This window comes from Myotis myotis, unplaced genomic scaffold (genome assembly GCF_014108235.1).
Source record: "Myotis myotis isolate mMyoMyo1 unplaced genomic scaffold, mMyoMyo1.p scaffold_m19_p_27, whole genome shotgun sequence".
In the NCBI taxonomy this organism is placed as follows: Eukaryota; Metazoa; Chordata; class Mammalia; order Chiroptera; family Vespertilionidae; genus Myotis; species Myotis myotis.
In genome coordinates this window covers 2493050-2511957 of record NW_023416332.1, presented here as the reverse complement: position 1 = coordinate 2511957, position 18908 = coordinate 2493050, and the positions used below count along the sequence as shown (strand labels likewise).

The 18908-nt window shown below is 61.6% G+C and overlaps 1 protein-coding gene across 1 annotated transcript in view; it reads right to left on the bottom strand.

Moving 5' to 3' along the window:
- The window catches only part of MUC6 (mucin 6, oligomeric mucus/gel-forming), a 28075-nt gene that overhangs the window by 2184 nt on the left and 6983 nt on the right, over window positions 1-18908 (bottom strand). Inside the window, exons 17-47 of the mRNA XM_036295551.1 lie at window positions 18634-18883; window positions 18502-18554; window positions 18307-18416; window positions 17765-17916; window positions 17504-17645; window positions 17295-17405; window positions 16749-16934; window positions 16425-16664; window positions 16198-16354; window positions 15918-16061; window positions 15584-15646; window positions 15066-15120; window positions 14462-14647; window positions 12758-13050; window positions 10718-12303; window positions 10045-10319; window positions 9526-9924; window positions 9107-9399; window positions 6400-8658; window positions 6200-6279; window positions 5881-6155; window positions 5357-5755; window positions 4838-5236; window positions 4318-4716; window positions 3793-4191; window positions 3274-3672; window positions 2755-3153; window positions 2236-2634; window positions 1717-2115; window positions 1192-1590; window positions 779-1071 (exon numbers count right to left, since the gene is read on the bottom strand). Coding sequence (XP_036151444.1) covers window positions 779-1071; window positions 1192-1590; window positions 1717-2115; window positions 2236-2634; window positions 2755-3153; window positions 3274-3672; window positions 3793-4191; window positions 4318-4716; window positions 4838-5236; window positions 5357-5755; window positions 5881-6155; window positions 6200-6279; window positions 6400-8658; window positions 9107-9399; window positions 9526-9924; window positions 10045-10319; window positions 10718-12303; window positions 12758-13050; window positions 14462-14647; window positions 15066-15120; window positions 15584-15646; window positions 15918-16061; window positions 16198-16354; window positions 16425-16664; window positions 16749-16934; window positions 17295-17405; window positions 17504-17645; window positions 17765-17916; window positions 18307-18416; window positions 18502-18554; window positions 18634-18883 — 11193 coding nt within the window. The remainder of the gene's footprint in view (window positions 1-778; window positions 1072-1191; window positions 1591-1716; window positions 2116-2235; window positions 2635-2754; window positions 3154-3273; window positions 3673-3792; window positions 4192-4317; window positions 4717-4837; window positions 5237-5356; window positions 5756-5880; window positions 6156-6199; window positions 6280-6399; window positions 8659-9106; window positions 9400-9525; window positions 9925-10044; window positions 10320-10717; window positions 12304-12757; window positions 13051-14461; window positions 14648-15065; window positions 15121-15583; window positions 15647-15917; window positions 16062-16197; window positions 16355-16424; window positions 16665-16748; window positions 16935-17294; window positions 17406-17503; window positions 17646-17764; window positions 17917-18306; window positions 18417-18501; window positions 18555-18633; window positions 18884-18908) is intronic.

Below are 18908 nucleotides of genomic sequence, written 5' to 3'. Positions count from 1 at the left end.
CCAGAGGGTAAGCTGGCTCTCTGACTTGGTGCACCACACCCTGTGCGGCCCTGCTGTGCCGGAACAGGTGAAGGCTTCAGGGGCAGGAAAAGAGACCTGCCCACCTCCCACACAGCAGTGAGCTAGGTGTGATGTGAGCACAGAGTGGGGGACAGAGGCAGGGAGGGGAAGGAGAAGCCCCAGTGGTCATCGGGCAGTGTGAGGAGTCAAGAAAAGGGAGGGGCACCATGGGAGTGTCCCAGAACGTGGCCCAGTAGAGAGGCACGGCTAGGAGGATGCAGTGCACAGGCTCATTGGGTAGGCTGTGGAGATAGCACTTACTGGAGAAGCTGGGCCTGGATGTGAGGAGAGAGGAGGTGGAGGAACCTGCAGTGGGGGAAGAGGAGCTTCTGTGCGCAGTGATGGAGCTGGTGAGGAAGAGAGTGGTCTGCAGTCCAGTGGTACCAGGATGCTTGGTAGTGAGGTTCGTGGCTGGAGAACTTCGGATGAATGTCACCCCCAGCGTGGATGACATGGGGCTGGGCAAGGGAACTCGGGTGGTGAGAGAAGTGAACTGTGAAGTGGTGGAGACAGAACCCGTGGGGGCAAAGTGAGAGGTGAAGGGAGTGTGTGGCCGGTGGGGAGTGGCCGAGGCCGTGGCGGTGTGTGTCCCTGGACTCCCGGTGCCTCTACTGGTGGTCTTGGTGGAGATGGTGGTGCGTGGAGCAGATGTGGTGCCAGAGTGGGCAGGTGCGGAGGGGTGTGACACCAGGGAGGTGGAGGTTTTGGCTGTGCTGACAGAGTGAGGGGCTTGGGTGGTTCCTCTTGTGGTAGGTGTCCACGGCACTGTGGAGGGTGAGGGCACTGTGCCTGTGGCAGGGACGTGTGTCGATGATGGAGAGGAGCCTGTTGGCCTTGCAGTAGAGATGGAAGGAGAGTGGGTCTCGGGTTGTGTTGTGGTGATCACTCTGTGAGAAGTGGGAGTGACAGAGGAGGTGGCAGAGTTTGGAACGTGAGTGGATTGAGTGGTCTTGGATGGAGATGCGGTTGGGAAGGTGGTGGTGGTCCGGAATGATGTTCCTGTGGGCGGACCTGTAATGTGGGAGGTGGTGGACACGGAACCAGTGTGTGGAGAGTGAGAAGTGAAGGGAGTGTGTGGACCGTTGGGTGTGGCCGTGGCGGTGTGTGTCCCCGGACTCCCGGTGCCTCTACTGGTGGTCTTGGTGGAGATGGTGGTGCGTGGAGCAGATGTGGTGCCAGAGTGGGCAGGTGCGGAGGGGTGTGACACCAGGGAGGTGGAGGTTTTGGCTGTGCTGACAGAGTGAGGGGCTTGGGTGGTTCCTCTTGTGGTAGGTGTCCACGGCACTGTGGAGGGTGAGGGCACTGTGCCTGTGGCAGGGACATGTGTCGATGATGGAGAGGAGCCTGTTGGCCTTGCAGTAGAGATGGAAGGAGAGTGGGTCTCGGGTTGTGTTGTGGTGATCACTCTGTGAGAAGTGGGAGTGACAGAGGAGGTGGCAGAGTTTGGAACGTGAGTGGATTGAGTGGTCTTGGATGGAGATGCGGTTGGGAAGGTGGTGGTGGTCCGGAATGATGTTCCTGTCGGTGGACCTGTAATGTGGGAGGTGCTGGACAGGGAACCTGTGTGGGGGGAGTGAGTAGTGAAGGGAGTGTGTGGCCTGTTGGGAGTAGCCGAGGCCGTGGCAGTGTGTGTCCCCGGGCTGCCGGTGCCTCTACTGGTGGTCTTGGTGGAGATGGTGGTGCGTGGAGCAGATGTGGTGCCAGAGTGGGCAGGTGCGGAGGGGTGTGACACCAGGGAGGTGGAGGTTTTGGCTGTGCTGACAGAGTGAGGGGCTTGGGTGGTTCCTCTTGTGGTAGGTGTCCACGGCACTGTGGAGGGTGAGGGCAGTGTGCCTGTGGCAGGGACGTGTGTCGATGATGGAGAGGAGCCTGTTGGCCTTGCAGTAGAGATGGAAGGAGAGTGGGTCTCGGGTTGTGTTGTGGTGATCACTCTGTGAGAAGTGGGAGTGACAGAGGAGGTGGCAGAGTTTGGAACGTGAGTGGATTGAGTGGTCTTGGATGGAGATGCGGTTGGGAAGGTGGTGGTGGTCCGGAATGATGTTCCTGTGGGCGGACCTGTAATGTGGGAGGTGGTGGACACGGAACCAGTGTGTGGAGAGTGAGAAGTGAAGGGAGTGTGTGGACCGTTGGGTGTGGCCGTGGCGGTGTGTGTCCCCGAACTCCCGGTGCCTCTACTGGTGATCTTGGTGGAGATGGTGGTGCGTGGAGCAGATGTGGTGCCAGAGTGGGCAGGTGCGGAGGGGTGTGACACCAGGGAGGTGGAGGTTTTGGCTGTGCTGACAGAGTGAGGGGCTTGGGTGGTTCCTCTTGTGGTAGGTGTCCACGGCACTGTGGAGGGTGAGGGCACTGTGCCTGTGGCAGGGACGTGTGTCGATGATGGAGAAGAGCCTGTTGGCCTTGCAGTAGAGATGGAAGGAGAGTGGGTCTCGGGTTGTGTTGTGGTGATCACTCTGTGAGAAGTGGGCGTGACAGAGGAGGTGGCAGAGTTTGGAACGTGAGTGGATTGAGTGGTCTTGGATGGAGATGCGGTTGGGAAGGTGGTGGTGGTCCGGAATGATGTTCCTGTGGGCGGACCTGTAATGTGGGAGGTGGTGGACACGGAACCAGTGTGTGGAGAGTGAGAAGTGAAGGGAGTGTGTGGACCGTTGGGTGTGGCCGTGGCGGTGTGTGTCCCCGGACTCCCGGTGCCTCTACTGGTGGTCTTGGTGGAGATGGTGGTGCGTGGAGCAGATGTGGTGCCAGAGTGGGCAGGTGCGGAGGGGTGTGACACCAGGGAGGTGGAGGTTTTGGCTGTGCTGACAGAGTGAGGGGCTTGGGTGGTTCCTCTTGTGGTAGGTGTCCACGGCACTGTGGAGGGTGAGGGCACTGTGCCTGTGGCAGGGACGTGTGTCGATGATGGAGAGGAGCCTGTTGGCCTTGCAGTAGAGATGGAAGGAGAGTGGGTCTCGGGTTGTGTTGTGGTGATCACTCTGTGAGAAGTGGGCGTGACAGAGGAGGTGGCAGAGTTTGGAACGTGAGTGGATTGAGTGGTCTTGGATGGAGATGCGGTTGGGAAGGTGGTGGTGGTCCGGAATGATGTTCCTGTGGGCGGACCTGTAATGTGGGAGGTGGTGGACACGGAACCAGTGTGTGGAGAGTGAGAAGTGAAGGGAGTGTGTGGACCGTTGGGTGTGGCCGTGGCGGTGTGTGTCCCCGGACTCCCGGTGCCTCTACTGGTGGTCTTGGTGGAGATGGTGGTGCGTGGAGCAGATGTGGTGCCAGAGTGGGCAGGTGCGGAGGGGTGTGACACCAGGGAGGTGGAGGTTTTGGCTGTGCTGACAGAGTGAGGGGCTTGGGTGGTTCCTCTTGTGGTAGGTGTCCACGGCACTGTGGAGGGTGAGGGCACTGTGCCTGTGGCAGGGACGTGTGTCGATGATGGAGAGGAGCCTGTTGGCCTTGCAGTAGAGATGGAAGGAGAGTGGGTCTCGGATTGTGTTGTGGTGATCACTCTGTGAGAAGTGGGAGTGACAGAGGAGGTGGCAGAGTTTGGAACGTGAGTGGATTGAGTGGTCTTGGATGGAGATGCGGTTGGGAAGGTGGTGGTGGTCCGGAATGATGTTCCTGTGGGCGGACCTGTAATGTGGGAGGTGGTGGACACGGAACCAGTGTGTGGAGAGTGAGAAGTGAAGGGAGTGTGTGGACCGTTGGGTGTGGCCGTGGCGGTGTGTGTCCCCGGACTCCCGGTGCCTCTACTGGTGGTCTTGGTGGAGATGGTGGTGCGTGGAGCAGATGTGGTGCCAGAGTGGGCAGGTGCGGAGGGGTGTGACACCAGGGAGGTGGAGGTTTTGGCTGTGCTGACAGAGTGAGGGGCTTGGGTGGTTCCTCTTGTGGTAGGTGTCCACGGCACTGTGGAGGGTGAGGGCACTGTGCCTGTGGCAGGGACGTGTGTCGATGATGGAGAAGAGCCTGTTGGCCTTGCAGTAGAGATGGAAGGAGAGTGGGTCTCGGGTTGTGTTGTGGTGATCACTCTGTGAGAAGTGGGAGTGACAGAGGAGGTGGCAGAGTTTGGAACGTGAGTGGATTGAGTGGTCTTGGATGGAGATGCGGTTGGGAAGGTGGTGGTGGTCCGGAATGATGTTCCTGTGGGTGGACCTGTAATGTGGGAGGTGCTGGACAGGGAACCAGTGTGTGGAGAGTGAGAAGTGAAGGGAGTGTGTGGACCGTTGGGTGTAGCCGAGGCCGTGGCTGTGTGTGTCCCCGGACTCCCGGTGCCTCTACTGGTGGTCTTGGTGGAGATGGTGGTGCGTGGAGCAGATGTGGTGCCAGAGTGGGCAGGTGCGGAGGGGTGTGACACCAGGGAGGTGGAGGTTTTGGCTGTGCTGACAGAGTGAGGGGCTTGGGTGGTTCCTCTTGTGGTAGGTGTCCACGGCACTGTGGAGGGTGAGGGCAGTGTGCCTGTGGCAGGGACGTGTGTCGATGATGGAGAGGAGCCTGTTGGCCTTGCAGTAGAGATGGAAGGAGAGTGGGTCTCGGGTTGTGTTGTGGTGATCACTCTGTGAGAAGTGGGAGTGACAGAGGAGGTGGCAGAGTTTGGAACGTGAGTGGATTGAGTGGTCTTGGATGGAGATGCGGTTGGGAAGGTGGTGGTGGTCCGGAATGATGTTCCTGTGGGCGGACCTGTAATGTGGGAGGTGGTGGACACGGAACCAGTGTGTGGAGAGTGAGAAGTGAAGGGAGTGTGTGGACCGTTGGGTGTGGCCGTGGCGGTGTGTGTCCCCGGGACTCCCGGTGCCTCTACTGGTGGTCTTGGTGGAGATGGTGGTGCGTGGAGCAGATGTGGTGCCAGAGTGGGCAGGTGCGGAGGGGTGTGACACCAGGGAGGTGGAGGTTTTGGCTGTGCTGACAGAGTGAGGGGCTTGGGTGGTTCCTCTTGTGGTAGGTGTCCACGGCACTGTGGAGAGTGAGGGCACTGTGCCTGTGGCAGGGACGTGTGTCGATGATGGAGAAGAGCCTGTTGGCCTTGCAGTAGAGATGGAAGGAGAGTGGGTCTCGGGTTGTGTTGTGGTGATCACTCTGTGAGAAGTGGGCGTGACAGAGGAGGTGGCAGAGTTTGGAACGTGAGTGGATTGAGTGGTCTTGGATGGAGATGCGGTTGGGAAGGTGGTGGTGGTCCGGAATGATGTTCCTGTGGGCGGACCTGTAATGTGGGAGGTGGTGGACACGGAACCAGTGTGTGGAGAGTGAGAAGTGAAGGGAGTGTGTGGACCGTTGGGTGTGGCCGTGGCAGTGTGTGTTCCCGGACTCCCGGTGCCTCTACTGGTGGTCTTGGTGGAGATGGTGGTGCGTGGAGCAGATGTGGTGCCAGAGTGGGCAGGTGCGGAGGGGTGTGACACCAGGGAGGTGGAGGTTTTGGCTGTGCTGACAGAGTGAGGGGCTTGGGTGGTTCCTCTTGTGGTAGGTGTCCACGGCACTGTGGAGGGTGAGGGCACTGTGCCTGTGGCAGGGACATGTGTCGATGATGGAGAAGAGCCTGTTGGCCTTGCAGTAGAGATGGAAGGAGAGTGGGTCTCGGGTTGTGTTGTGGTGATCACTCTGTGAGAAGTGGGAGTGACAGAGGAGGTGGCAGAGTTTGGAACGTGAGTGGATTGAGTGGTCTTGGATGGAGATGCGGTTGGGAAGGTGGTGGTGGTCCGGAATGATGTTCCTGTCGGTGGACCTGTAATGTGGGAGGTGCTGGACAGGGAACCTGTGTGGGGGGAGTGAGTAGTGAAGGGAGTGTGTGGCCTGTTGGAGTAGCCGAGGCCGTGGCAGTGTGTGTCCCCGGGCTGCCGGTGCCTCTACTGGTGGTCTTGGTGGAGATGGTGGTGCGTGGAGCAGATGTGGTGCCAGAGTGGGCAGGTGCGGAGGGGTGTGACACCAGGGAGGTGGAGGTTTTGGCTGTGCTGACAGAGTGAGGGGCTTGGGTGGTTCCTCTTGTGGTAGGTGTCCACGGCACTGTGGAGGGTGAGGGCAGTGTGCCTGTGGCAGGGACGTGTGTCGATGATGGAGAGGAGCCTGTTGGCCTTGCAGTAGAGATGGAAGGAGAGTGGGTCTCGGGTTGTGTTGTGGTGATCACTCTGTGAGAAGTGGGAGTGACAGAGGAGGTGGCAGAGTTTGGAACGTGAGTGGATTGAGTGGTCTTGGATGGAGATGCGGTTGGGAAGGTGGTGGTGGTCCGGAATGATGTTCCTGTGGGCGGACCTGTAATGTGGGAGGTGGTGGACACGGAACCAGTGTGTGGAGAGTGAGAAGTGAAGGGAGTGTGTGGACCGTTGGGTGTGGCCGTGGCGGTGTGTGTCCCCGGACTCCCGGTGCCTCTACTGGTGATCTTGGTGGAGATGGTGGTGCGTGGAGCAGATGTGGTGCCAGAGTGGGCAGGTGCGGAGGGGTGTGACACCAGGGAGGTGGAGGTTTTGGCTGTGCTGACAGAGTGAGGGGCTTGGGTGGTTCCTCTTGTGGTAGGTGTCCACGGCACTGTGGAGGGTGAGGGCACTGTGCCTGTGGCAGGGACGTGTGTCGATGATGGAGAAGAGCCTGTTGGCCTTGCAGTAGAGATGGAAGGAGAGTGGGTCTCGGGTTGTGTTGTGGTGATCACTCTGTGAGAAGTGGGAGTGACAGAGGAGGTGGCAGAGTTTGGAACGTGAGTGGATTGAGTGGTCTTGGATGGAGATGCGGTTGGGAAGGTGGTGGTGGTCCGGAATGATGTTCCTGTGGGCGGACCTGTAATGTGGGAGGTGGTGGACACGGAACCAGTGTGTGGAGAGTGAGAAGTGAAGGGAGTGTGTGGACCGTTGGGTGTGGCCGTGGCGGTGTGTGTCCCCGGACTCCCGGTGCCTCTACTGGTGGTCTTGGTGGAGATGGTGGTGCGTGGAGCAGATGTGGTGCCAGAGTGGGCAGGTGCGGAGGGGTGTGACACCAGGGAGGTGGAGGTTTTGGCTGTGCTGACAGAGTGAGGGGCTTGGGTGGTTCCTCTTGTGGTAGGTGTCCACGGCACTGTGGAGGGTGAGGGCACTGTGCCTGTGGCAGGGACGTGTGTCGATGATGGAGAGGAGCCTGTTGGCCTTGCAGTAGAGATGGAAGGAGAGTGGGTCTCGGATTGTGTTGTGGTGATCACTCTGTGAGAAGTGGGAGTGACAGAGGAGGTGGCAGAGTTTGGAACGTGAGTGGATTGAGTGGTCTTGGATGGAGATGCGGTTGGGAAGGTGGTGGTGGTCCGGAATGATGTTCCTGTGGGCGGACCTGTAATGTGGGAGGTGGTGGACACGGAACCAGTGTGTGGAGAGTGAGAAGTGAAGGGAGTGTGTGGACCGTTGGGTGTGGCCGTGGCGGTGTGTGTCCCCGGACTCCCGGTGCCTCTACTGGTGGTCTTGGTGGAGATGGTGGTGCGTGGAGCAGATGTGGTGCCAGAGTGGGCAGGTGCGGAGGGGTGTGACACCAGGGAGGTGGAGGTTTTGGCTGTGCTGACAGAGTGAGGGGCTTGGGTGGTTCCTCTTGTGGTAGGTGTCCACGGCACTGTGGAGGGTGAGGGCACTGTGCCTGTGGCAGGGACGTGTGTCGATGATGGAGAAGAGCCTGTTGGCCTTGCAGTAGAGATGGAAGGAGAGTGGGTCTCGGGTTGTGTTGTGGTGATCACTCTGTGAGAAGTGGGAGTGACAGAGGAGGTGGCAGAGTTTGGAACGTGAGTGGATTGAGTGGTCTTGGATGGAGATGCGGTTGGGAAGGTGGTGGTGGTCCGGAATGATGTTCCTGTCGGTGGACCTGTAATGTGGGAGGTGCTGGACAGGGAACCTGTGTGGGGGGAGTGAGTAGTGAAGGGAGTGTGTGGCCCGTTGGGAGTAGCCGAGGCCGTGGCAGTGTGTGTCCCCGGGCTGCCGGTGCCTCTACTGGTGGTCTTGGTGGAGATGGTGGTGCGTGGAGCAGATGTGGTGCCAGAGTGGGCAGGTGCGGAGGGGTGTGACACCAGGGAGGTGGAGGTTTTGGCTGTGCTGACAGAGTGAGGGGCTTGGGTGGTTCCTCTTGTGGTAGGTGTCCACGGCACTGTGGAGGGTGAGGGCACTGTGCCTGTGGCAGGGACGTGTGTCGATGATGGAGAGGAGCCTGTTGGCCTTGCAGTAGAGATGGAAGGAGAGTGGGTCTCGGGTTGTGTTGTGGTGATCACTCTGTGAGAAGTGGGCGTGACAGAGGAGGTGGCAGAGTTTGGAACGTGAGTGGATTGAGTGGTCTTGGATGGAGATGCGGTTGGGAAGGTGGTGGTGGTCCGGAATGATGTTCCTGTGGGCGGACCTGTAATGTGGGAGGTGGTGGACACGGAACCAGTGTGTGGAGAGTGAGAAGTGAAGGGAGTGTGTGGACCGTTGGGTGTGGCCGTGGCGGTGTGTGTCCCCGGACTCCCGGTGCCTCTACTGGTGGTCTTGGTGGAGATGGTGGTGCGTGGAGCAGATGTGGTGCCAGAGTGGGCAGGTGCGGAGGGGTGTGACACCAGGGAGGTGGAGGTTTTGGCTGTGCTGACAGAGTGAGGGGCTTGGGTGGTTCCTCTTGTGGTAGGTGTCCACGGCACTGTGGAGAGTGAGGGCACTGTGCCTGTGGCAGGGACGTGTGTCGATGATGGAGAAGAGCCTGTTGGCCTTGCAGTAGAGATGGAAGGAGAGTGGGTCTCGGGTTGTGTTGTGGTGATCACTCTGTGAGAAGTGGGCGTGACAGAGGAGGTGGCAGAGTTTGGAACGTGAGTGGATTGAGTGGTCTTGGATGGAGATGCGGTTGGGAAGGTGGTGGTGGTCCGGAATGATGTTCCTGTGGGCGGACCTGTAATGTGGGAGGTGGTGGACACGGAACCAGTGTGTGGAGAGTGAGAAGTGAAGGGAGTGTGTGGACCGTTGGGTGTGGCCGTGGCAGTGTGTGTCCCCGGACTCCCGGTGCCTCTACTGGTGGTCTTGGTGGAGATGGTGGTGCGTGGAGCAGATGTGGTGCCAGAGTGGGCAGGTGCGGAGGGGTGTGACACCAGGGAGGTGGAGGTTTTGGCTGTGCTGACAGAGTGAGGGGCTTGGGTGGTTCCTCTTGTGGTAGGTGTCCACGGCACTGTGGAGGGTGAGGGCACTGTGCCTGTGGCAGGGACATGTGTCGATGATGGAGAAGAGCCTGTTGGCCTTGCAGTAGAGATGGAAGGAGAGTGGGTCTCGGGTTGTGTTGTGGTGATCACTCTGTGAGAAGTGGGAGTGACAGAGGAGGTGGCAGAGTTTGGAACGTGAGTGGATTGAGTGGTCTTGGATGGAGATGCGGTTGGGAAGGTGGTGGTGGTCCGGAATGATGTTCCTGTCGGTGGACCTGTAATGTGGGAGGTGCTGGACAGGGAACCTGTGTGGGGGGAGTGAGTAGTGAAGGGAGTGTGTGGCCCGTTGGGAGTAGCCGAGGCCGTGGCAGTGTGTGTCCCCGGGCTGCCGGTGCCTCTACTGGTGGTCTTGGTGGAGATGGTGGTGCGTGGAGCAGATGTGGTGCCAGAGTGGGCAGGTGCGGAGGGGTGTGACACCAGGGAGGTGGAGGTTTTGGCTGTGCTGACAGAGTGAGGGGCTTGGGTGGTTCCTCTTGTGGTAGGTGTCCACGGCACTGTGGAGGGGGAGGGCACTGTGCCTGTGGCAGGGACGTGTGTCGATGATGGAGAGGAGCCTGTTGGCCTTGCAGTAGAGATGGAAGGAGAGTGGGTCTCGGGTTGTGTTGTGGTGATCACTCTGTGAGAAGTGGGAGTGACAGAGGAGGTGGCAGAGTTTGGAACGTGAGTGGATTGAGTGGTCTTGGATGGAGATGCGGTTGGGAAGGTGGTGGTGGTCCGGAATGATGTTCCTGTGGGCGGACCTGTAATGTGGGAGGTGGTGGACACGGAACCAGTGTGTGGAGAGTGAGAAGTGAAGGGAGTGTGTGGACCGTTGGGTGTGGCCGTGGCGGTGTGTGTCCCCGGACTCCCGGTGCCTCTACTGGTGGTCTTGGTGGAGATGGTGGTGCGTGGAGCAGATGTGGTGCCAGAGTGGGCAGGTGCGGAGGGGTGTGACACCAGGGAGGTGGAGGTTTTGGCTGTGCTGACAGAGTGAGGGGCTTGGGTGGTTCCTCTTGTGGTAGGTGTCCACGGCACTGTGGAGGGTGAGGGCACTGTGCCTGTGGCAGGGACGTGTGTCGATGATGGAGAAGAGCCTGTTGGCCTTGCAGTAGAGATGGAAGGAGAGTGGGTCTCGGGTTGTGTTGTGGTGATCACTCTGTGAGAAGTGGGAGTGACAGAGGAGGTGGCAGAGTTTGGAACGTGAGTGGATTGAGTGGTCTTGGATGGAGATGCGGTTGGGAAGGTGGTGGTGGTCCGGAATGATGTTCCTGTGGGCGGACCTGTAATGTGGGAGGTGGTGGACACGGAACCAGTGTGTGGAGAGTGAGAAGTGAAGGGAGTGTGTGGACCGTTGGGTGTGGCCGTGGCGGTGTGTGTCCCCGGACTCCCGGTGCCTCTACTGGTGGTCTTGGTGGAGATGGTGGTGCGTGGAGCAGATGTGGTGCCAGAGTGGGCAGGTGCGGAGGGGTGTGACACCAGGGAGGTGGAGGTTTTGGCTGTGCTGACAGAGTGAGGGGCTTGGGTGGTTCCTCTTGTGGTAGGTGTCCACGGCACTGTGGAGGGTGAGGGCAGTGTGCCTGTGGCAGGGACGTGTGTCGATGATGGAGAAGAGCCTGTTGGCCTTGCAGTAGAGATGGAAGGAGAGTGGGTCTCGTGTTGTGTTGTGGTGATCACTCTGTGAGAAGTGGGAGTGACAGAGGAGGTGGCAGAGTTTGGAACGTGAGTGGATTGAGTGGTCTTGGATGGAGATGCGGTTGGGAAGGTGGTGGTGGTCCGGAATGATGTTCCTGTGGGCGGACCTGTAATGTGGGAGGTGCTGGACAGGGAACCTGTGTGGGGGGAGTGAGTAGTGAAGGGAGTGTGTGGCCCGTCGGGAGTAGCCGAGGCCGTGGCAGTGTGTGTCCCCGGGCTGCCGGTGCCTCTACTGGTGGTCTTGGTGGAGATGGTGGTGCGTGGAGCAGATGTGGTGCCAGAGTGGGCAGGTGCGGAGGGGTGTGACACCAGGGAGGTGGAGGTTTTGGCTGTGCTGACAGAGTGAGGGGCTTGGGTGGTTCCTGTTGTGGTAGGTGTCCACGGCACTGTGGAGGGTGAGGGCACTGTGCCTGTGGCAGGGACGTGTGTCGATGATGGAGAGGAGCCTGTTGGCCTTGCAGTAGAGATGGAAGGAGAGTGGGTCTCGGGTTGTGTTGTGGTGATCACTCTGTGAGAAGTGGGAGTGACAGAGGAGGTGGCAGAGTTTGGAACGTGAGTGGATTGAGTGGTCTTGGATGGAGATGCGGTTGGGAAGGTGGTGGTGGTCCGGAATGATGTTCCTGTGGGCGGACCTGTAATGTGGGAGGTGGTGGACACGGAACCAGTGTGTGGAGAGTGAGAAGTGAAGGGAGTGTGTGGACCGTTGGGTGTGGCCGTGGCGGTGTGTGTCCCCGGACTCCCGGTGCCTCTACTGGTGGTCTTGGTGGAGATGGTGGTGCGTGGAGCAGATGTGGTGCCAGAGTGGGCAGGTGCGGAGGGGTGTGACACCAGGGAGGTGGAGGTTTTGGCTGTGCTGACAGAGTGAGGGGCTTGGGTGGTTCCTCTTGTGGTAGGTGTCCACGGCACTGTGGAGGGTGAGGGCACTGTGCCTGTGGCAGGGACGTGTGTCGATGATGGAGAGGAGCCTGTTGGCCTTGCAGTAGAGATGGAAGGAGAGTGGGTCTCGGGTTGTGTTGTGGTGATCACTCTGTGAGAAGTGGGCGTGACAGAGGAGGTGGCAGAGTTTGGAACGTGAGTGGATTGAGTGGTCTTGGATGGAGATGCGGTTGGGAAGGTGGTGGTGGTCCGGAATGATGTTCCTGTGGGCGGACCTGTAATGTGGGAGGTGGTGGACACGGAACCAGTGTGTGGAGAGTGAGAAGTGAAGGGAGTGTGTGGACTGTTGGGTGTGGCCGTGGCGGTGTGTGTCCCCGGACTCCCGGTGCCTCTACTGGTGGTCTTGGTGGAGATGGTGGTGCGTGGAGCAGATGTGGTGCCAGAGTGGGCAGGTGCGGAGGGGTGTGACACCAGGGAGGTGGAGGTTTTGGCTGTGCTGACAGAGTGAGGGGCTTGGGTGGTTCCTCTTGTGGTAGGTGTCCACGGCACTGTGGAGGGTGAGGGCAGTGTGCCTGTGGCAGGGACGTGTGTCGATGATGGAGAAGAGCCTGTTGGCCTTGCAGTAGAGATGGAAGGAGAGTGGGTCTCGGGTTGTGTTGTGGTGATCACTCTGTGAGAAGTGGGCGTGACAGAGGAGGTGGCAGAGTTTGGAACGTGAGTGGATTGAGTGGTCTTGGATGGAGATGCGGTTGGGAAGGTGGTGGTGGTCCGGAATGATGTTCCTGTGGGCGGACCTGTAATGTGGGAGGTGCTGGACAGGGAACCTGTGTGGGGGGAGTGAGTAGTGAAGGGAGTGTGTGGCCCGTTGGGAGTAGCCGAGGCCGTGGCAGTGTGTGTCCCCGGGCTGCCGGTGCCTCTACTGGTGGTCTTGGTGGAGATGGTGGTGCGTGGAGAAGATGTGGTGCCAGAGTGGGCAGGTGCGGAGGGGTGTGACACCAGGGAGGTGGAGGTTTTGGCTGTGCTGACAGAGTGAGGGGCTTGGGTGGTTCCTCTTGTGGTAGGTGTCCACGGCACTGTGGAGGGTGAGGGCACTGTGCCTGTGGCAGGGACGTGTGTCGATGATGGAGAGGAGCCTGTTGGCCTTGCAGTAGAGATGGAAGGAGAGTGGGTCTCGGGTTGTGTTGTGGTGATCACTCTGTGAGAAGTGGGAGTGACAGAGGAGGTGGCAGAGTTTGGAACGTGAGTGGATTGAGTGGTCTTGGATGGAGATGCGGTTGGGAAGGTGGTGGTGGTCCGGAATGATGTTCCTGTGGGCGGACCTGTAATGTGGGAAGTGGTGGACAGGGAACCTGTTGGGGCGGAGTGAGAAGTGAAGGCAGTGTGTGGTGGGTTGGGTGTGGCCGTGGTTGACCTGGTCCCTGGGCTCGTGTGTGCTGTGCCCTGGCCTGTGCTGCTCCCTGGTGAGCTTGTGGTTGTTCCTTCCGTTCGGTGGTGGGTTGAGTGCCCTGTGGAAAGTGTGATGGGTCAGTTTGTTATCATGTCATCCTTGCCCGGTAGGTGGCCTCCCACCTGCTGATGCTGTTCCCCACGCTGGCTTCCTATGCACCTGGTGTGTCCCCCTTGCGTTTACTGACTCTGCTGATTTTGGTTTCTGCATTTGTGTTTCTCTCCTGCAGGTGTGTTTGGTCCCTCTTTCCCCTCGCAGAGGGTACTATGATGGGTTCAGGTACTCTCGGGCTCCTTCCTCTGGGATCTTTCTGCAGTTTTGGATTGTGGCCCTGATTTCAAACCTGGTCACTGCCCTCTAGATCCAGTGCCTTTGGGACCCCTGTGCTCACCTGGTGTGGGGGCAGCCGTGGCGGGTGGGCCTGTAGATGCTGTGCGGGGAGAGGTGCAGAGAGCACGTGGTTAGCTGTAGGCTCAGGCTGGTTGCTGGGCTGGCTGCCCACCTTTTGAGTTGGAGGCGTCCCCTCCTGGGAATCTGTAGCCTGTTCTCATACGCAGTTCCACAGTCTGGGCTGGGCGTTGGAGCACCTGTGCTATCTCCCCTCTGTGGGGACCTCATGGGGTAGCCTTACCTTGGGGGGACCCCGTGGTGGTTTCTGGTTTGGTTGGTGTTGGCCATGCCTCTGTGGTGCGCACTGTGGACCGAGCTGTGGATTGCGTGGCTGTGCTGAGCAGGGGTGCGGTGGGCTGTGTGGTGGCCTGAGTCACAGTAGGCCCTGTGGCTGTTGACCTGGGGGTGGCTGTGGGGGCTGGTCCTGACGTGGCTCGTATGGTGATGGCGGAGGTCGTTCGAGGCGACTCTGCAGGGAACAGGACCATCTGCCCTCCCCTTTTCCTGCCCCACCTGTGCCACAGGAGCCTGGCCCGCGGGCACGCTGAGCCCCTTCGAGAAGGGCGTGCGCCTTCCCCTCGCCAACACGCATATCCTTCCTCAGCTGCTTGTCCGGTGGCCATGGGCTCACTGGGCGCTGGCTGGCCCTTCACTTGCCCTTGCTAGCAGGACCCATGCCATGTCCCCCTGGTCCCTGGGCAGCGGCAGGGGCTGCTGTGTGGGCTCCCTGCGTCCGCAGGTCCCACATGCTTCAGTGACAGTGCCAGGCAGCTAGGAACTGCCACGTCCCACGGCAGCTGGTCCTTCAACCCCACCCGCTCTGCTGAGCATCTGCCCGCACCCTGGGGAGCATGTCTGATCGTCACGTGTTCTGCACCGCAGGGCGTCCTCACCTCCTGAGGAGACTGTGGGTTCTGGCCGCGGGGTCGGGGCTGTCCCTGTCTGTGTGGAGGCGGGGGCCGAGGCCGTGGGGGTTGCAGGTGTAGCGTGGGGGCTTGGTGAGGGTGCCGTGGAACTGAGGGGCCCAGTGGTTCTGGGGGTGGCTGTGATGTTGGGGGTGGCCAAGGTAGGCCTGGCTTCTGTGGAGGGCGAGCCTGAGTGAGGCAGAAGGGCTGTGAGTACAGGCATAACCCTGGGAGGAGCCCCCTCTCTTGCCTGCTGAGCCATGTAGCCCCCCACCCCCAGATGGGCTGGAGAGGAGGCACAGGGTGCAAAGGCCGGTGCCCCGCTGAGGGCAGCATCCCAGCCCCTTTGGCCTTGCTGTGACAGTGGCCGTCCAGCACGGCGGGGTTGGTCAGCCAGAATAAGCTTTCCATGCCCCTCCCCTCTGCTGTCCTGGTCAGCACCGCTTGCTCCTGCCTTGTGGGGCAGCCCAGGACAACCCAGGTGCACCCCAGCCTTGCCCACATGCCAGCCAGCAGCTGCTGGGATGGGCACAGGCTGGGCTGACGGCTACCCAGGGATGAGCCCGGGGAGAGCGCTGCTTCACCTTGGCACCTAGTGTGTGCGCAATCACCTGTGGTGGGCGGCGGCGGCGTGGTGGGCAGCAGCACTGCAAGAGGAAGTGTGGTCAGTGCTGTCGCCCCGTGCCGCCCCTCCCAGTCCTGCCCTCCCGGGGGTCCCCAGGTGGGTCCCTGCTTCTCAGTCCTCTCCCCCCCTCTCCCCCGGGTCTCCTCTTCTCCCAGCACCACTGCCCAACCCTGGTGATGCCTGGCAGCCGGGATGCTGTCCAGCGCCCACCTGTGGTAGCTCAGGCCAGCTGTCACCCACATACCCAGCAAGCTGGCAGAGCCCGGGCCTGGGTTGCCCTGCAGCTGGGGGCTGGGTTTGGGTGTGTCAGCATTTGGGGAGGGGAAGCCTGATTGTTTTCCCTTTGTGTTTGCTGTCTGGGGCATGGGCGTCCCAGCACCTCAGGGGCACAGCTAGGGAGTCGGGTGCTGGAGAGCCAGCCAGAGGTGTGTGCAGGGCTCCGCCGTGGGGGCTGGGAGGGCATGGGGGCTGTGGCCTGAGCTTACTGCACTGCACGCACGTCCCCGTGTCCTGGTCGAAGTACTCGTCCTGGGAGCAGTTGTAGCAGCCTAGGGGGCAGGGCCGAGAGGCAGGGCCTCAGTGCCGGAGCCGGAGCCCCTCTTCAAGGCTTGGTTCCTGCCCTCTCTGTCCCCAGCCACTCCTGGCCTCTCACTGAACTGCAGAGGCAGGTCCCCCCTTGTCCCCAACCCCAGCCACCCTGCCCTGTGCCTGTCACCGTCCCCTGGCTCCAGGCTGGGCCCTCGTCCACCATCCTGTCCTGATCACTGGCCGGGAGGCCATCAGTCGTCTGGCCCAGCCTCGCTCTCTCCTCGCCCGCACCTTCGATGTTGGTGTCTGGAAGGCTCTGCAGCTGCTGGGGGCAGAGGCACGGCTGGTAGTGCCACGTGCAGTTGGTCTCCGGGGTGTGCTGGTACTGGCCGTCGCCCGCCCGCGTGTGGGAGTTGTAGAAGTCGCAGTAGATGGCTGGGAGGACGGGTGCCTGTCAGGGCCTGGGAGGCTCGGGGTCCTTCTGCAGGTCCCTCTGCAGGGCACAGCCTGCTGCCCACCCGGGAGAGGTGCTCCCGCCATGGCCGCCCCCAGTCGGGGACAGGGTACTCACGGCAGAAGTCGGGGGCCCTCCAGTCCACGCACACGCCCTTGTCCAGGCAGGCCTTGGCGTAGGCGGCCACAGCGTCGCACAGGCACTCACAGTCCCCACCCGTGTCGCACCCACATGTGTCGCGCACGCAGGCCTCATAGTAGGGCAGGCGGTACACCTGTGGGAGTGGCCCTCAGTGTCTGCTGTCCACCCACCTGCTCAGGCCCGACCCCCGCGGCGCAGCCCACCTGGCTGTGGCAGGCGGCGAAGGTCTGGCTATTGATGATGCTGCACTTGCGCTCGGCCCAGGCGCGGCGGAAGGCGTTGAGGCTGCAGGGGTCCAGTGCGAGTCTGGCGTCTCCGCACAGCGGGCTCTCCTTCCATGAATTCACAAACTCCAGCTCGCTGGACGCCACGTACTTGCTGCGTGTCTCAAAGTCGTCCTTCATGTTCCCGTTGTAGTTGCCGCACAAGCCGCACAGGGCGTCCTGCGGGGGCTGGTGTCAGGCGGGCAGATGTGCGGGTGGCGGGCGCTGCCCCACCCCGGCGACCTGGGCGGTGGTGCGTGGTACCTGTGAGGCTCGCGAGATCTTGATGGAGACGGTCATGTGCTTGTTCCAGATGAGGGTCAGGTTGTAACTGCTGCCGATGGTGACGTCCAACACCAGGTGCAGGGAGCCAGCCCTGACCCGGAAGTGCACCTGGGGGTCTGTCCCGCTGACCGTGTAGTTCCTGTCCGCCAGTACGATGGACAAGCCCTGTGGGGCAGGGCTGTCACCAGGCTGCCAGCCCCACCTGGGCGGCTGCTGAGTGCCCCCAGCTCTGCTCCCGCCCGTGCTCTCCCGCAGGGGCCCGTTAAAGACACGCGCCGGCCAGCGCCTACTGAGGGCCAGCTCTGGGCTGGGGCCTGTCCTCTCGAGCCTGCCATTGGCGGGAGGTTCCAGAACGTCATGGACACTGAGCTGAGGACTGAGTCAGGCTTCTGGGAGACTCCCCACCCTACGTCCAGCTCTAGGAGACACTGCTGCCCGTTGTGTGGATGAGGAAGCAGAGGGGAAGAGAGGCCAGGACCTGGAGCTTGGTGGCTGCCTTGTGGGGACACCCACCAGCCCACTCACCCCCAGGAACATCCTGATGGCCCGGGAGCAGGTGACACCCGATTTCCCACACACGACGTTCTCCGTGAGGATCTTGAAGGTGGGCCGGGAGTCATTGGTGCCGCAGCCATCCTGTGGGAAGGGGGCGCTGAGGAGGAGCCCACCAGGAGCCCCCGAGTCCTCCCAGGGCCTCCTCGTGGCCCCCTGTGGCCCTTCCCCCAGGGTCTCACCGTGGCCAGGATGTACTCGCAGCTGCCCTCAAACACAAAGCGCTGCCCGTCGAAGGTGACCACGTGGCCCTCTCCATAGAGGGTGCAGGTGGACGAGCAGTGGGCGCTCTGCTGGCACGTCCACTTCCCCCTCGAGCAGGTGCTGCCGGGAGCAGGGAGCTCTGGTTCTGAGAGACCCGGGCCGCACCCACCCTGTAGGATCTGACCTCCCAGCCCCCAGGACCCTGCGGACAGCCCTGTGCCAGGGTGGGACTGGCTTACCAGGCCTTACAGTCAGTGTGGAGCTCGGCGCCCCGGGGGTAGGAGACCCCCGCAAACTCGCACGGGCACTCCTCGGGGGGCACGCACTGCCCGCTGGCGTTCTCGTAGAGCCCCTCGGCACAGACGCAGCCGGGCTCGCACTTGGTGGGCACCTGCAGGGCGGAGGTCAGCAGCCCCTGGGAGGGTGGCCCCGGTGGGCCCTCTGCCCCTGCATTCCTCCCAGACCCCCTCCTGCACCAGCCTGCTCAGGGCCTTTCTCTCGGCAGCCTCCCTCCCTCAGGAAAGGGGCCGGTGCCTCCGTGCCTCAGGCTGGGCTGTTGTACCCCCTCCTATTCCTCCCCAAGTTGGGGCCCCAGCCCACCTTCCTCAGGGAACCCCCCAGACTGAGCACACCGCCCTCCAGCTGCTGGGCCTCCCAGCCCCACTGGGCACGCCTCTCCTGGAGGACAGGGTGGGGGCAGAGCCTCTCCTGAGGAGTCTGGGCTTCCTCCCGCGGCCCAGACAGGATGGGGGAGCCCTGCCCTCGCCCGCCCCAGCCTTACGCAAGGGGTGCCCGTGGCCAGCATCTGGCACGTGGGGGCACAGGCCGCCCCAAACTTGTTCCTTGAGGACTGGCTGCAGGACTGGAATGTCTTGGGGGCCGAGCAGGATGCTGCAGGGAAGGGGGCTGGTGAGGCGGACTCAGCGGAGGCCAGGGCCCCTCGCAGGCCAGGGCGCCGCCCCGCTGCACTACGTACCCAGGAGCATCGACGGCCGCCCAGGGCAGCTCAGCCGCCCGTTGGAACAGTAGCTGCAAGAGAGGCCGTGTGAGGGGGCGGCCTGGGGCGGGGCTGCAGGGGGCGGGGCTGCCACCCAGGACCCTCACGCACCAGATGACGCCCTCAACCACAGTGGACTGGCCGGCCAGGATGAGCTTGTGGTTGTCCAAGAGGCAGGGGCAATGGGCCTTGCGCACGCACTCGGCCTTGTGGTTCAGGTAGGTGCCCTCGGGGCAGTTGCAGCCTTCCACGGGCACGGCACTGGGGTGGCACTCGGCGGCGCGGTCGGACAGTGAGAAGCAGGTGCGGCCGCAGGCCCGGCTGTCATAGCTGTACGTCTGGTTGCCCGTGCAGGGGATGGCTGCGGGGAGTCTGGCGTCAGGATG